Consider the following 16,028-nt stretch of genomic DNA (forward strand, 5'->3'; position numbering starts at 1 on the left):
CTAAGCCACCGAAATTATTGTATTTAAACTATATGAAATTAGTAATAGGATTTACTAATTATCCATTTAATGCTTAACAATAATGATAATTACCTATCATTTATTATGTTCAGGTGGCAGAGGTGTGCGACTTTATTCGTAATATTCCTGGCTGTGCGGGCTATGCTGACGAGTTCCTCATGCAAGAAGTGGACGGGGAGGCGTTATTGTTGATCAAACCTGAACATTTAGTGATGGCCTTAGCTATGAAGCTCGGGCCGGCACTCAAAATTGTAGCCTGCATAGACTCACTGCGACCAGAGAGCGAGCAGACGACGCACGATCACGACTGAGGTACTCACAATTTTTCTTAACAATATACATATTAAAAAACATTAAGTTTTATCTAAATTATTAGAAACTATGAACGAATCGATATTGAGGAGTAATTATTTAAATTTGGTAATTTCTTATTGATTTGTACTCATATTCAAATTCTTTATTTTTAAAGTACAGGTAACAAAAAAATTTGAATAATTATAATTGTTCCTCAGATTATATATTAAGATAGAACTAGTATTTGCTACCTTTAGCATGGTTGAATGCAGTCTCCACTACGTTAAAACAAAGTCTTAATTCCGGATACTAAAGCAGAAACTGATATCCATTCGACATTATAGCGAACGTTACCCTGCCTGACATTTAAAATTTAATTTAGTTTAATAATATTTATTTATATTACCACATCTTGGTGAGTTTTTAATTAGTTTGTTTTGTCTTTTTTTACAGACTTTTACTATAAGAATATTCACATAAGATAGCGAAGATGGCAAATGGCGAATTAACCTTACTTCAGTGTTCACATAATATAATTTATATGTAAATAATATTTAGATAAGCATATATAATAATATTTTAGGTTTATGGTTGTAGACATATTTACTACATTATCTAAATATATCATTGTGATATATCGTAATATTTAAGAAACTTTCGGACTACTGAAAATCATCTAAATCCTGTTTATCGGAATGTACAAACGGGATGTAATAGAAAGCGAAATTATGAGGGAATCTAATTAATAAGTAGATTTTACAATTTTGCACCACTAGTGTTTCAGATTTACTACATCTCGTTCCTTAACAATGCATACGGACTTCAAAATTTATTTTGATTAATGTAATTACTCATAATTAGCGCCTTTGAAATATTAATACCACCTTACATTAAAATATTATTATATAAAAACTACCAGTGAATTGTATCGACACAAATGCTAAACATCAAGTTGCTGTAATTTATAATAAATTACTAAAATAACATAGAATATTAAACTTTAGTTAGTAATAATATTGTAATTAACACTAATGTATCTTTTCTTTTAATTCGTCTAATCGATCAGTGTGGGTTTACACAACAGCACATAATTTAATTTACAATGAAAATACTTCGCTATTGCAGCGTTTCATATTAACAAAATGAGAATAGTATTACTATTAATAGATACTGAACTCGTATGTACATTACTGTACACACGTATTGTACTGTACATATGTATTATGTGACTATAAAAATCGCAAGCTCAATATATTGGTTGTGCGTAGCGATCAAAAGTTTTTAATCATTACACTATTTATAAATACAGCTTAAATTAATTTTTATATAAAGTCCATTTCTTGTGATAATGTAATGTCTTAACACACTTGTTCATATTTCAATAACTGCATATTGAGTAGCTGTTGTGACAACAACCCTGTACTGTTCAACACTTAAAACATAAGTCGAAAGTGCCGCCTACTTAGTATTAAGAATATATTCTTTTTTGTACACACTCTATCTCCCTAAGTGTGTGTGATTAAAAACTTTTATATTTCTATTCAAACATGACTTATTGAGACAGATCGTAAAAATTTTCTTATGAATATTATATTGAATAGCTTTATTAAGTAAAATTTAGGCATAAAATATATAGTTGCGCGCGTCTGATGTAACCACCGTAACATAACGTTTGCGTATAGAATAATAATAATATAACTCTTTATTATGCATAGAAAAACATTTGAGTATATGGTATGCTTCTTGTATCGTGTAAACATTAGAAAAATCCTATTAAACTAAACATAAACTAAAAAACATTTATTTTAATATTAATACTGGTCTATAAAAATTGTTTTTTCTAAACACGTAAAATGTACACTTAATGAATTTATAAATACACTATGGCATCCTTCTTTCAATTTATATGGTTATTAACTAAGTAGAATACATACACAGATGATGGAGTATTGGGTGTTGCTCATTCATATACGTTTGGTGCACCATTAGAATATAACATGTCTCGTTAAGAATATTTTTAATAAAAAGCATTATTTAATTAAGTATGTAAAAGTGGAATTATTAGACGCGTGGATGGAACCCTGAAAATAATGTTTGTAACAATTAATGATCGCGTATATAATTGTACTAATTATAAAACGTTTGATATATGAAAAATACTAAAAAAACATCACGGCATCGTATAAAGCAACTTATAACCATCTTTGTATCTCGCTTTGAATCACAAAAAAGGTAAATGATATTTTTTTCAACACACTTGCTCGTAAAGTAGATTTAATTTCATTGGTTTTCTATTTATAAAGCAGCTCATAAAACACGTGTGCGTTGCGTTGTAAATGCAAATAATGAAGTTATGTTCCATAACCGCTATCTGCTTTTTTTTCATTAAAATTCCAACTCCCCGCCACGCGGTGCTATCTAGTGAGCAGCGCGTTGATTTAAAAACTAAAACGATTGGAAAGCAACTGTGCATTACAGTTTTATTGTCGAGTTTATTTAAAATCAAATGTGTTGAACAACATCGTACGATATACGTGCGTATTTAACACACCCGGCTCTATTACGCCTCCGCCTACGGCTCGGGCTGAAATTCCACCTCGTGTGTTATAACCATCATATCGCACTTATATCGTAATATACTATTAACTTAATCTCAGATAGAGAATAATGAAACGGCTCTTAAAATATATGTATGTTTATTTTTAGTTTTGTTAAAGTAACCGTAAATGGTCTAATCGGCACGACAGTTAAGCAGTCTAAAATTACTACTTTAATTCACAATACCTACTTACCTTACAGCTAATTTAATGTTATTTTATTTTTAGTAATATACTTGTTATTAAATCTATATTAATGTACGTACGGACATTGCGTATTTTTTATCTAATAGAATATTTATTATTAGTTAAAAAGCTGTCAAGTAGAATGTAATTGCGCTTACGTCGATAAACTCCTTCGCTGAGTAGGTAACTGTAGAGTTACAGATGTCATTCTATTTCGTAGTTTTTTGACAAGTATCTAGTAAAAAGAATCGTTTTGGTAAACATATAAAGTGACAATTTTAGACTTCTGTGTTTGTGTCGATTCATCATCATGTATAGGATAGCATTGTAATGTAATGGTGAAGATGAACCCCGTCGTACGAAGCGCAAGCAATAATAACAATAATTCATAAGTGTGGACAATGATCTTATTAGGTAGAATAGGTCAACCAAAAACTGCCTTTTTGCGGCTGTTTTGTTTTTGTCTCATATTGATAATAAATTATTTTTAAAGTTTAGTTTATTATAAATATCTAAAACAATTTATCTCCTCGAGTAATTTAACTTTTTGTTTGGTGATTCTATTGTATCGTAATATTACGTAATATGTTAGATTAATAAACATAAATCTTTGTAACGGAGAATTTTTCGTATATAATAATATACTTTACTATTGTGTGTAATCTTTTATAATAATATCAATATAGCAAGGAAATTGTTAGGAGAAATAATAGTTCTTTTTTTATAAAATATAATAACGGCAACAAAATGTAAATTTCGAAACGGTATAATATTTATGTTTACTCCTGTAATTTTATTGTTGCATTATTATTTTGTTGATAATCCCTTATATCTGTAAATATTACCATTTAAATTGTTAAAAAATGTGTCAAGGTTCGGAAGTGGTAATTTCTTTAAAAATTGATTACCGTGTGCAATGTTAACTAATTACTTGTGAATATCTTAATGTCATCTGGATTTATTAAGGCTCAATACTTATGAAGCGTGTTGGCGTGATGATTGACGTATTGTCAATATTATTATGTTCATCACCTTAGCATTGGACTATAAATAATCCATGGTGCTAATATTCATTTTGCCATTTCGTTTATATAATTATTATTAATCATAGGTCTGTATATATCTATATAAGATACTTTGTTATCTCTCGGCTCATGAACTACGAAAGTAATTGATAAAAATACAATCGCCTAAAGTAAGGAATCGTTAGCTTTTCTAGACGAGTTTTCTAAGTAATTATAACGTTTTATACATGTCAACCGTTGTAAATATTAGACAATTGGATTTTGTACCTATTAAATTTGTTAATTGTTAGATACCAAAAACAGGTCAGTAATGATATCATATGCTGTAAGTCTGGGAGTTTAGGATAGGGTACTTTTTTAATCACCTGCCTACATGTAGTCCGTTTAAATAGCTTGTAGGATTTAAGGCTATATTTTTGCACTAAATTTTTTTCCAAATTACCAATTAATGTTTTATGTACCGACGCTGATTAAACATGTCGGTCTACAATATTGTATGTAATTACGTTAATGATATGTTGTGACAAAATTATATGAGTCGACTATTACTAGAAAAGAACGTTTTGTTTAGATATTAATTGTATACGTAAAATAATTTGTATACGCTATAAAATTTATTTCCTTCAACCAATTATTGCTCCTTCCGGGAGCCTCTTATGAGCATACCGTTAATAAATATTATATTATGTAATTTTAGGTTTCGTATTGTAATTTGAGCTAATGTGATGTATCATTAATCATTAATATTTGCATAGTACTAGTACACTGCCATGTGACTCTGTGAACTGTGGAGTCATAGCTGTCGAAACAATGTTCTGATTTTGTCACTCTTCACAAATGTTGCAGAAAATAATATTAATCTAATTATTACATTGTTTCATGTACTATATTACACAGTGCTTTAAATATCTCAATCAGCGGTTGCGACTTCACAGTTTTATATAATTTTAATGTTATGTCCAACACAGTTTGCTCAACTGATTTAGACGCTAATTCATAACTGTTCAACAAAAATTAGAGATAAATAAAAACGAACGAGACTGATACAATAGTTTTTTATTTAATTTGTATAGTATAACGTAACGGCTGTACCTATAACAAATATATTTACACTAAGTGGACATATAGCAATAAATGGTAACAATAATAATCCCTAAAAATAGCTACAAGTAACTACGTAATACACGTCACGCACCGTTTTCAGAAAAAAATAATTAAAAACTACACCATCTGTGGTGTATTTTGGTCTGTGGAATATAAAGGAATGAATAAAAAGATACTCATTTTTAGTAGTAGATTAGCAAGTAATTAAGAAAAAGCTACCAGACAGGAATTTAGATCAAGTGTTGTAAAGGTAACAAAATACAATGCCATCAAACCTATAGTAGAAATGTATATATATAGGTTTGTGTAGATATGTGTAAATGAGAGAAGAATAATAAAGAAACATTTATTTAAATATAATACAAGTTTATTTGTTTACAACAGAACTAATGTTTTGTTTTAATTGTTGCCTTACTTCATTTCATGATATCATACAATACTGTGTATGTTTCATGATATAAAAAACTAGTGAAGGATGTAGGAGGAACGAAAAGAGGAGCAAGAAATAATATTTTGTCCTTGTGTGGTTATAATTTATACATAGTGATGAAATAATGCGTCGACTCTTGGAGGCTCGTCGTATCTGTAGGGTGAGCGGTGGTTAAGGTCGTATGTGGCCTTGAAGTCTTTCGTATGAACGCCCTTTATTTTCTCTGGGACCGGCCTCAATTTCGACCTTTCTAAAATTTTCTGCAACGACATGAGCTGTTCATCCTTAACGCTAATTGTTTACATTTAAATAAAAACAATACAATCACTTAAATGACGATAATTTTTACTACTTTAATTTTGAAAAATTAAACGAATATAGAAAATTTAGTCTAAATTTACTTTAATAAATTAGTAATACCTAATCCTGAATATTTTACACAACGCCATCTGGTCCCAAGCTAAACAGAGCTATTATAGGAATAGAATAGAATCCGCGACCATCGACTGCGATTGATACGCGATGAGCTAAATCGTTAGACTACTGAATATTTTTACTTGGTAAAGTATATTTTGCATAATGTCCATATTTATATGATGTACCTACTAGCGACCAATCCGGGATTATTCTATATTATAACACGCATGTATTATGCATAAAATCCCATCCTCAAGAATCACTATATATTGCTTAAATATGCATTAAAATCCGATGCGCTGTTGAAAAGATCTAAGCGAACAGACAGTGTCAAGGACTTCATTCTATGTAAAGATGTAATCTTCTATATAGTGTTACTTCATGCGACTTTCGTACTAGAAACCTTAACAAATGCCCTTCTGCCCCATTATTATTTTAAACCGTAATGGACAGTGTTTTGCTATACATTACCCTGTTATTTTCGTGGAAGTCAATAGGTTTGCTGGCAGGAAGCGGTCTAATCATCATTTTGGATTTAGTACAAGGCGAGCTGGGACCCTTGAAAGATATCCAATATATTGACTGACCACGATGTTCGTCCGCAGACATCGAATATTTCCCGTTGAGGTTACTGCAACAATTTTATAGATTTCATACTGGGCATTACCTATTATTAAATAACATAAAGATTCTTGACTACAAATATATGTAGGTATAATAAAAATGACCTATCCTATCTGAAAAAAAATTAACACAAATTTTATGGAGTATGAAGGTACTAAATGCGGTCTTAACGGTTAAGCGATCTCTTCCACACAACCTTTGAGTAGAGGAGAAAAGACAGACGGTCGTAGATGGTGCATGAATGGAATGAAAGAAACTTAAATACATATGTATGCAATCTCTAGAGCTGTGAACGTTAGCGAGAAACATGGTCATAAGTAATTTTTAAATTGGCTAAACCGTTATTAATAAATTATGTATCTATTATGGTAAGTGTCAATTAAAATTTTGTATTTCCAATTTGTTTACAGAAAAAGTCTGTTAATTGTTATTATTATAGTGCCTTAAATATGTATCTTCAAACAATATAGGTATACCTTTTATCGCACTCCTTGTACCACCATGCTCCGCCGTGTTCCAAAGCACATGCTCCATCTTTCCATTCGTCATTATCGGCATCCAGCGTAGAAAACTTTTGACCAGCATGGTACGAGAGTGAATCTCCTGAAGTACGAATTTGAATTCTAATTAATTTGATAAAATTAGGGTATCAATACGTCAGTAGGTAGACGTCTAAATATTGTCTTTTGCGAAAAATATATTTGCTGATTATATTAGAATTTTTCGAATTGCTATATTTTGATACAACTTCCCCATTGCAATAATTCTAACCTAATGCTTATTTAAAATCACAAATTTTGTATATGTATCAAATTTAGAATAGATACTATGAATTGTTTTTAATATACCTATGTATAAAATAAAAACTGTAGATATGTGTGGTATGCCACATATACAGTATATTTCTACAAAATATGTGATAATGGTAATCATTTTTTAAAATACGTTTTACAGGAATCAATACAGGTGTTTTATCTTCGACTAAGAAAAGTGTCTCGTCTATGCAATAAAGACCTAAATAGTTCTTCGAGGTGACGTAGTTAGATTATGTACCTGCGGTTCCATAGAAAGATCCGAGCGTACTGATCCTATAGCTTTCATATTCGGGTCCGACAGTGAACACGGAGTAGCCAGCGTACGCTTCCTGTCCATGTTCTGTCTCCATCTCCACTCTTAGCTCATACAGTTTTTGGTTGGTGAGATAACTTAGCTTCTCCAGACCAAGCCAAAACTCGCCAGCCAAGTTTCCGAACCCGTGCTTGTAGTCTGACCAACCTTTGTAGAAATCTTGAGAACCATCGAAGCGATTTTGAAAAACCTATACACGTTTTAATAAATTTTATTCTGCTAAAGGGAAGAGAGTAGGTATTGTTTTTTCTGTAAATAATGTATAGATATGCTCCTCAAGATTATTATACTAAATTAAATTTAATCCTCGGCTTCGCAAGGGTGTATCTATCTACAGTGTATGGGATGGAGGCCGTAGGTATGTATAAACAGACATATACCTAATAGCAATATTATTTTCCGGCAGAATTTCTCCAAATGACAAATAACAAAAATCCTTTGTGTTATTTAAATGACGTCAGCAGTGAAATTGATGAAACAGCAACTTCATACTATTTATATACAAAATTTACTATATAATAATTAACTATAAGTGTACACATTTGTCTTATAGTCATTTGATTGTGATAGTTTTTGTGCTACATTGAAATGATGTAAGTACTAACTGTCCATCCACCTCCAGCAGTGATAAGATCACACAACACGTAGAATGGCTCCATGTCTTCAGGTTTAATTTTATAAATACCAGAAACGTTGAATCCTTGCATCTGTATCTCGTGGCAGTCAGTTGGATAGCGTTCAGATCGATCCACACGACCATTTCTGGATAATGAAAATTAAGTAACTTGTTACTTACTTTATGACTCAAAAATGTATGAATTTCTCGGCTTGTTCTATACGCATGTAGGTACTGTACATTCAATTCAATCTTCCTCTTAAAACACGCTACCTAGTACTAAAAACTGCATTAAAATCCGTATCGTAATTTAAAAGATATAAGCTAACAGTAATTATTAAATAAAAAATCTCATCTGTACACTTCTGCTCTGCTATATATAATACATAATTTATGTTCAAACCAACTTACTTGCACTCGCATTTCTTCGTTTTCTGTTCATGTAAAGTCCTTCTGAATTCGTTTATCAAACTAAACGTGTCAATTGATCCACTAGCTTCTGTTCTGTAAAAGAATTCCAGTAATATTTTAAGTATCTTCTGCGAAATTTAGGTCATTTGGTCACTCTTAGAAACAAAGTAGGTATATAATAGGTATAAACACACAGTTTACTGACTGTAACAGTTACCTACAAGGGTTACGCACGCTGTGTTCGAGTAGACAAATTTTACGTCTATCCAATCATCATCCCACAAATGTATCGTGATACTGATATCTAAAAGTTTGTATAAAAATCACCCGTTCTAAAGTTCTAACATAATTTGGCTCTTCTTGAGCCGCCGTTCCTCCATACAGAGGGAGGCCGCGTTATCATTAGATACAATTTTACTTCCAATCTGGATCCTGAATAAAACAGATCAGTTCGACCGATCGACCCTCCTATTTTATATGAAATACGAGTTAGGATTAAACCTATTGATTTCTATATTAAACATTCTCACAGATTTCATTTTGTTATGAGAAATATGACAAAATGTTACATGATGTCAAGAAATAATATGAATTCCGGATGTTGTTGTAAGGTATAACATATCTGCATAAACCTAACAGATATAGGTACTTACACATGTAAGAACTTCAGAACATTTCCGATAAATAATCTATGTACTTAAGTTTTGACGAAGAAGCAACATAAAATAATAAGTAATAACCAATCGTAGTATAGGGTTCACTGCCTGACTTTTTAGAATTAGATACAACGCGCTTGCTAGGCTCTGGAATCTCTGCTTTCGCTTCTTATTTTATTATTGTTTTATTTGCCTAGTATAATTTCAAACCTATTGGCTCGGGTCCCGAAATTATACTAGATTACCTTAATATATAAATTATACGAGGTACCAATAGGTATCTAATACCTATTGGTATTAGATATAAGATAAATACTTAATAATATTGTAAATTTGACGCTTACACGCAAAAACTATTGAACTGATCATCATGAAATTTTGTACACATGTTCTTGGGGGTATTAGAATGAACATAGAATTCTTATTATTAAAAAAAAAATGATTTATTAAATCAATTTTTTTCGAATCAAATTGATCAAAGCCGCGGGGAAAAGCTAGAAATAAAATATATTGTTCGTATAACGGAATACAACATTTATCATAGATTAAGACAATACATACCTCGAAAAGGGCTTAGAATATTGTCTATTCTTGACATCCGATATGGTGGTCACTATAGATTCCACTCCAGTCACTATATTCTGTATGTTGTTTTCCAAATTAGACAGTCTTGAGTCCAATACAGATTCAGAATGGAAATCGGGACCATCCACTAAACCAATGAAATAATATTATATATAATTACTTCCATAAATGCATAACTCTGCTATGCTGCTCTGCTCCTTTTAATGTAACTGGTGATAATAATAATCAAGCTGCTAGCTTTCCTGATGGTAGGTACATGCCTTGCCGTTCTTGTATGCCGGATGACTTTTATAAATATCAATAAATGTTCGAATATAGGTAAAGAATGTTATGATTAATAAAAAAAAGATCCTACCTAATTCTACTCAAATATGTACATCCAAATATACAAATTAACTCATTTGTATGGGTATATGGATGAGTAGGTACAAGTAGGTACAACAAAATAAAAGGTGTCGCAAACATTTAATAAAATTCTATAGAAAGAGAAATATAATTTTTATTACATTTAGAAATACAAAGTATAAAATATTTGTTAAATGGGAAGATGTGTAGGTAACTTCGGTGCTGGGATCAATTGGTATCAGATATTACATACAGTAAAATAAAGTTAGTCCATATTTACCAGCGTTGTCAAATTTATGTAATTTATCTATCATCAATTTGATTTGATTCACATCTGTCTTTAGAGACTCGAGCACCGTTTCTAATTTGTCAGCATAATCTTGGCCTCGTACAGACTTCATGATCTCCATTAGTTGTTTCAATATGTTATCAGTTTTTTGGTGTATTTCTATATCTAAACGATTTAGTCTAAAATCTACGCTGTCGACTTTCTTTAAATATCTTTCACTAGACGTCAAAGTTTCCATCAACTTCTCTAGGACCATCTCATTATCCATCGCCCCCGTAGACTGTGCCACTCGGGTCACATTTTCTCTTCTTCTGGTGGAAAGCATCGCGTCAGTTAATTCGTCTTCGTATTCTTTTTTCCACAATGATTGATCCTGGTATTCATTCTTCTTTCTTCCTTTTCTATCCCTGTTCACTTCACAGGATACAGTGGAAAGTGCAATAAGAGCGAAATTAATAATTTGTATTTTTTTTAACATTTCGAGATGTGACTCGCCAGTGTGGCATTAAACGACTGGTGTCGCTCAGCAGCAATAGAGTCAGAAGACAAGTTTACAAACACTGTTGGAAATAAATAAAAACAAAGGATGGAATACCGGTGTGACTTTTGACGCGAACACTCTCACAATTTTGTTTATATTAATTGTTATAAATACCGCCACAAATATGTTTGTAATTGTTTATGTTTTGAATCATTAATCCGTGATTAAATGTCAGTAATTGTGTGTTGGTATATAGTAATTTCTTTAATCTCTTGAATACTTCATGAGGATTTCACATGTATTATAGTAAATCATGCAGCATTACCACATAACACTAAACTATAGATTGAAAAAAAAATATTACCACAACGTCAATGATTGCAGTATCGACCAGAACTAAAAAGTACATGATACACGCCTGTGCTAACGGTTTACACTGGTAGGACATCTATGAATTATAATAATATGATAGGTCAGGTCATCTAGAGTGCACATCGTGACCAATTCATCAGGAATTGATCACGATGGTCTGCAGGGGCTAGACATACCTAAGGTGTATAACACTTCTTTTAACATAAATATGTTATCTAGGAAAAGCAAGCAATTATTTCTTAATACATTCCTTACATTAGTTACTATACTTATTAATTAGTTATTGTTACGAATTTTGTTCTTTAACAATCGATGTTTCAGCTTACTGTATGTACCCATAATATATTAAGCAGAACTTGTTCTGCCCAGGTACATTTAATAAAATTTTAAAAATATAACACGAATAATGTTGTCTGGTTTGTATCAGCGTTAATACTGCTTATTTAACATGAATAACTAGTTTAATGTCCTCTATAAAACTGTATTAGGTACATCACTTTGCTCTATTGTCAATCATTTTCGCTGCAAATCACATAATATTTATTTCGTAATTTTTCACGCGTTACTTACGAAGATTTCATACAGATACTTAACGTTATTGACAATATTCTATCTACGTGCGTCAGGGATAATTTAGCTAATAGTACAAGATTTTTCAAATGGATCCAGTAATTTCTAATCCTATTCCAAACTAAACAAAACTATGAAATGTTTAATTTTTATTATATAGGTACTCGTAATATTAGTACAGATTGCGGCTATCTGACACTATCGTGCAACTCAACAACCTTTAGGGAATATTTAGCTAGTCCATTGAAGCTTACTGTAATTTTATCTGTCCCTATTTCTAACTACCGGTTGATTTGAATACGAAATAGCCACCAATGCTAATGACACGGTAAATCCAAAAACTTATTTTATAGTATAATATAATATATAAGTAAAGTGATTGTTAATAATGGGCAGTAGGGGTCTTATTGCTTGTAATATACCCTGACAGGTCGACTTGGTAAATTTACCATGAAGAGCTGATGGAATAACATCATTCTCATTTTATCATTATTCACTGCCTAGCCAACGTAGGTCAGCGTGCATCAAGGAAGTACATCATTCCATAATCTTACATTAAAAAAACATATTATAATATATACTATTGTTCGAAATGCTGATATTTAATATATCTTGATTTGCTGTTATTCATTGTGAAGTCATTGAGAATAGGTATTGTTTGTACTTATCCTATACACGTACATATCTCTTCCCAAACAGCAATTGAACATCTTGGGTACCTGTACCTATATAATACGAACAAACAAACATGAGGTACGTATATAAGGTTCCACTTTTTGCGATAGTTTGTAAGTGATTTTCCTTTTTTCTCTCTAATTGGACATTTACAGTATCTACCGTTTTAGCTTGTAGTAATTTTATTCAACAATAAATTATCACATTGTATTTACTTAATTTTATATATTTACTAGCTGACCCCGGAAACGTTGTTTTGGCCTATAAATTATAATCACTATTAAAAAATAGGTGTTGGTGGTAAAGGGTTAAAATATAAGACTGTATGTATTTTTAATGGCACATAATAAAAAAATAAAAGTAAACATAATTGTCGAAAAAAGGAAAAAAAGTTTTTAGGGTGAGCCACCCTTTACACTTAGGGTTATAAAATTTGTTATAAACCTATTCTCAGACCTGCTGAATATACATATAAAATTTCATCAAAATCGATCAAGCAGTTTCGGAGGAGTATAAACACAATACCTGTGACACGAGAATTTTATATAATAGATAGATTCGATAGATGATTGATATTATGATTACCTAACTAAAAAAGTTTGCTTATTAAAGTTTGTATTTAGCTATAGGTTCCCAATACTTTTTATACTGCGACTCCCCTACATATTTAATATTTCTTTGCGGCGCCCTTAAGGGCCATAAACAATAATATAATTAAATAGTACCTATATTCATTTTATGTAGTACAATTGTACCACATAAAAAAATAATTGTAGTTTTAGACTTCTTTTTAAAAGAAAACTGCAAGGGCATTCCTTCAAAGAATAAGAAAGAATCTCAATAACTTTTAATATCTTAATAAATTTTTATACGATGCTCGCGGTAAATTTTATTTTGAATAAAACGCCGTGTAAATTTATTTTTTGTTGTTAATGCCATATCGAGAATAAACTGTAGGTATCTCGAAGTTATCAATGAAAACAAATTGTTAGTAAGGATAGTCAGTCCATGTATATAATAATATACACTGGACTGACTATCCTTACTAACATTCAAACTATTTCATGATTATAAGGTACAGATTTTTTAAAACTTAGAAATATGTATTTATGTGTTTTAAACAATAAGCTACTGTGTGTATGATATTTAATTCTTCTAACTTTAAATATTATGGGTTTTCATACACTAGGCCATCCCTTATACTCCTATAACGGGGATAGACAAATTTAAAAAAATCTTTCCTTTGTGGGTGTTCACAATTTTAATTGTCTGACAAATATTTATATTTATCACTCGATTTAATCCTTTGAAGGTGGAATTTTGTTCATTACAAGCTTTAAAATAAAATTCCATTATCTTAATTAGAATTTACTTAAAATACGTACCTACTTATATAAATTTACCCTTAATTTACCCTCTTAGCAGATATTTTTTCAACTTGTACGTTCATTTCTAGTGTTAGCCTTTTTGGGGTGGAATTAGACAAATTATTTCCTAGAGTAGATTTTCGTAATAAAATGCATCAATTCGCAAAATTTAAGCATCTACTAGTAGTTCCTGTGATTTATATAGACTATACTTTGACCTATCAATCAGGACAAGCGACTTTATATATATATATATAGGTCTCTAACTCACTTGATATTACATACATACCTACCGCAGTTGCTAATAATTTTGAAGAAAACTTATTTATTTTGCAAGATTAATGATAGGAAAAGGTAAGGTAGATAATAGCAAAAGTGTGAATATGTGTAAATTTTATTTATTACAAATAACAATAATTGTAAACAATAGTCTCAAGTAAAAAGTTTCAGTTTCAATTTAAAATATGCTATACCCTAATAATACTATAAACGCGAAAGTTTGTAAGTATGGATGTTTGTTACTCTTTTACACAAAAACTACTGAACGGATTTTAACGAAATGTTACAGTTATATAGCTTATGCATCAGAATGAATAATTTTAATTGAAATTTATATGTTGAAACATAACGCGGGTGAAACCACAGGCACAGCTAGTAAAATTATAAATTACCTCGCACATGTGGTTTATGTAGTCGCTCCGCTAGATAATGTTTCAGCTTATCCAAATCACTTTTGACGGAATACAGAGCATTCTCCAACTCAACGGTGGGAGGTGACTTTACCAACCTCAGCATCTCAATCAAATGCTTTAGAATACTGTTGGTCTTCTCGTGGAATGTGGCATCCAAGTGGGTCAGCTTCCGTTCCACTGTCTCTACCATTTTTAGATACCTCTCACTAGACATAAGGGTTTCGACAAATTTTTCCACAACAGCGTCGCCTTTATTTGAGCGGGAAGTGGTGGTTGGTATAATTTTCTTGGAATCTAAATCTTCTTGTTTATTATTTACCAAATGTCCCCTTTTAATTTCCCTCTTTGACATTGCAGTAGAAAATATGCCGATCAGCACAATAATATGACATTTCCACATTTCGCAAAAGATGTGTCGTCGTTTGGTAATACGAGCAGCAATGACTTCCGTGATTTCAGTCTTATGTTTAACATAAGTCCAAATTATTATAGAAACATCGCAACAAAGTAAGGCAGTTCCATTGTCATTTAAGAGTACAATTACTGTTTAATTATTAAATATCATCCGTGCATTGGACTGTATAAGAGATAGCTAGCTAGCTTGTTATTTTTTTATCTCATTTACTTTTATGTACTTTTTACTGAAACTATAATTTATGATTTTATTTCACATATTTGAAACGCAACGGAACAAGAATCATTATAAGATCCATCGAGAATTGATGAAGATTATCTACATCTGATATATTACATGTTTACTTTTAGACACTTTTTCTCAGTCTGCAGTTCTAGTACCTAAGTCTTTTTAGTGTCTTCCATGTCAGATTAACCTACTAGTCGTATATATATTCTATTATTATTACATTTAATGTTGAATTAATTTATATTTAACCGTATCGTTTTCCAGGGAAAACCGCGTGGAGGTCCACCTGACAGGGTATATTGTTAGATTAAATGGGGCAGTAGTCCTTTTACCACAGATAAGATAATATTACTATACATACCATTACTATCCCATCCCTTAATTTCGAGATATTGATGGACAGTGCTCTCAGTTGGAACAATCATGTTATCTATGCTATGTGATTTCATCAATTCTAAAAATTCCTCCCTATAGGGATATGTGTGTTGCTTTGACATGAA

At 31.1% G+C, this 16,028-nt stretch overlaps 2 protein-coding genes across 4 annotated transcripts in view; one reads left to right on the forward strand and one right to left on the reverse strand.

The window, feature by feature from the left end:
• The window catches only part of LOC131841695 (uncharacterized), a 41,048-nt gene extending 38,254 nt beyond the window's left edge, over positions 1-2,794 (forward strand). For all 3 annotated transcript variants that reach the window (XM_059190015.1, XM_059190018.1, XM_059190020.1), the window contains 2 exons: positions 114-333; positions 769-2,794. In XM_059190015.1, coding sequence (XP_059045998.1) covers positions 114-332 — 219 coding nt within the window. In that variant the 3' untranslated portion in view covers position 333; positions 769-2,794. The remainder of the gene's footprint in view (positions 1-113; positions 334-768) is intronic.
• An 18-nt stretch (positions 2,795-2,812) lies between these two features.
• LOC131841834 (fibroleukin-like) lies at positions 2,813-15,285 on the reverse strand. Its single transcript, XM_059190182.1, has 9 exons — positions 14,865-15,285; positions 10,720-11,142; positions 10,071-10,221; positions 8,854-8,946; positions 8,432-8,588; positions 7,752-8,016; positions 7,175-7,301; positions 6,546-6,705; positions 2,813-5,917 (listed from the first exon to the last, which is right to left on the reverse strand). The coding sequence occupies exons 1-9, from the start codon at positions 15,283-15,285 to the stop codon at positions 5,762-5,764; spliced, it is 1,953 nt and encodes a 650-aa protein (XP_059046165.1). The 3' UTR covers positions 2,813-5,761.
• Between the last annotated feature and the right edge of the window lie 743 nt (positions 15,286-16,028).

Source organism: Achroia grisella, unplaced genomic scaffold (assembly GCF_030625045.1).
Source record: "Achroia grisella isolate CSIRO2021 unplaced genomic scaffold, CSIRO_AGI_Agris_v1 utg1064, whole genome shotgun sequence".
Taxonomy (NCBI): Eukaryota; Metazoa; Arthropoda; class Insecta; order Lepidoptera; family Pyralidae; genus Achroia; species Achroia grisella.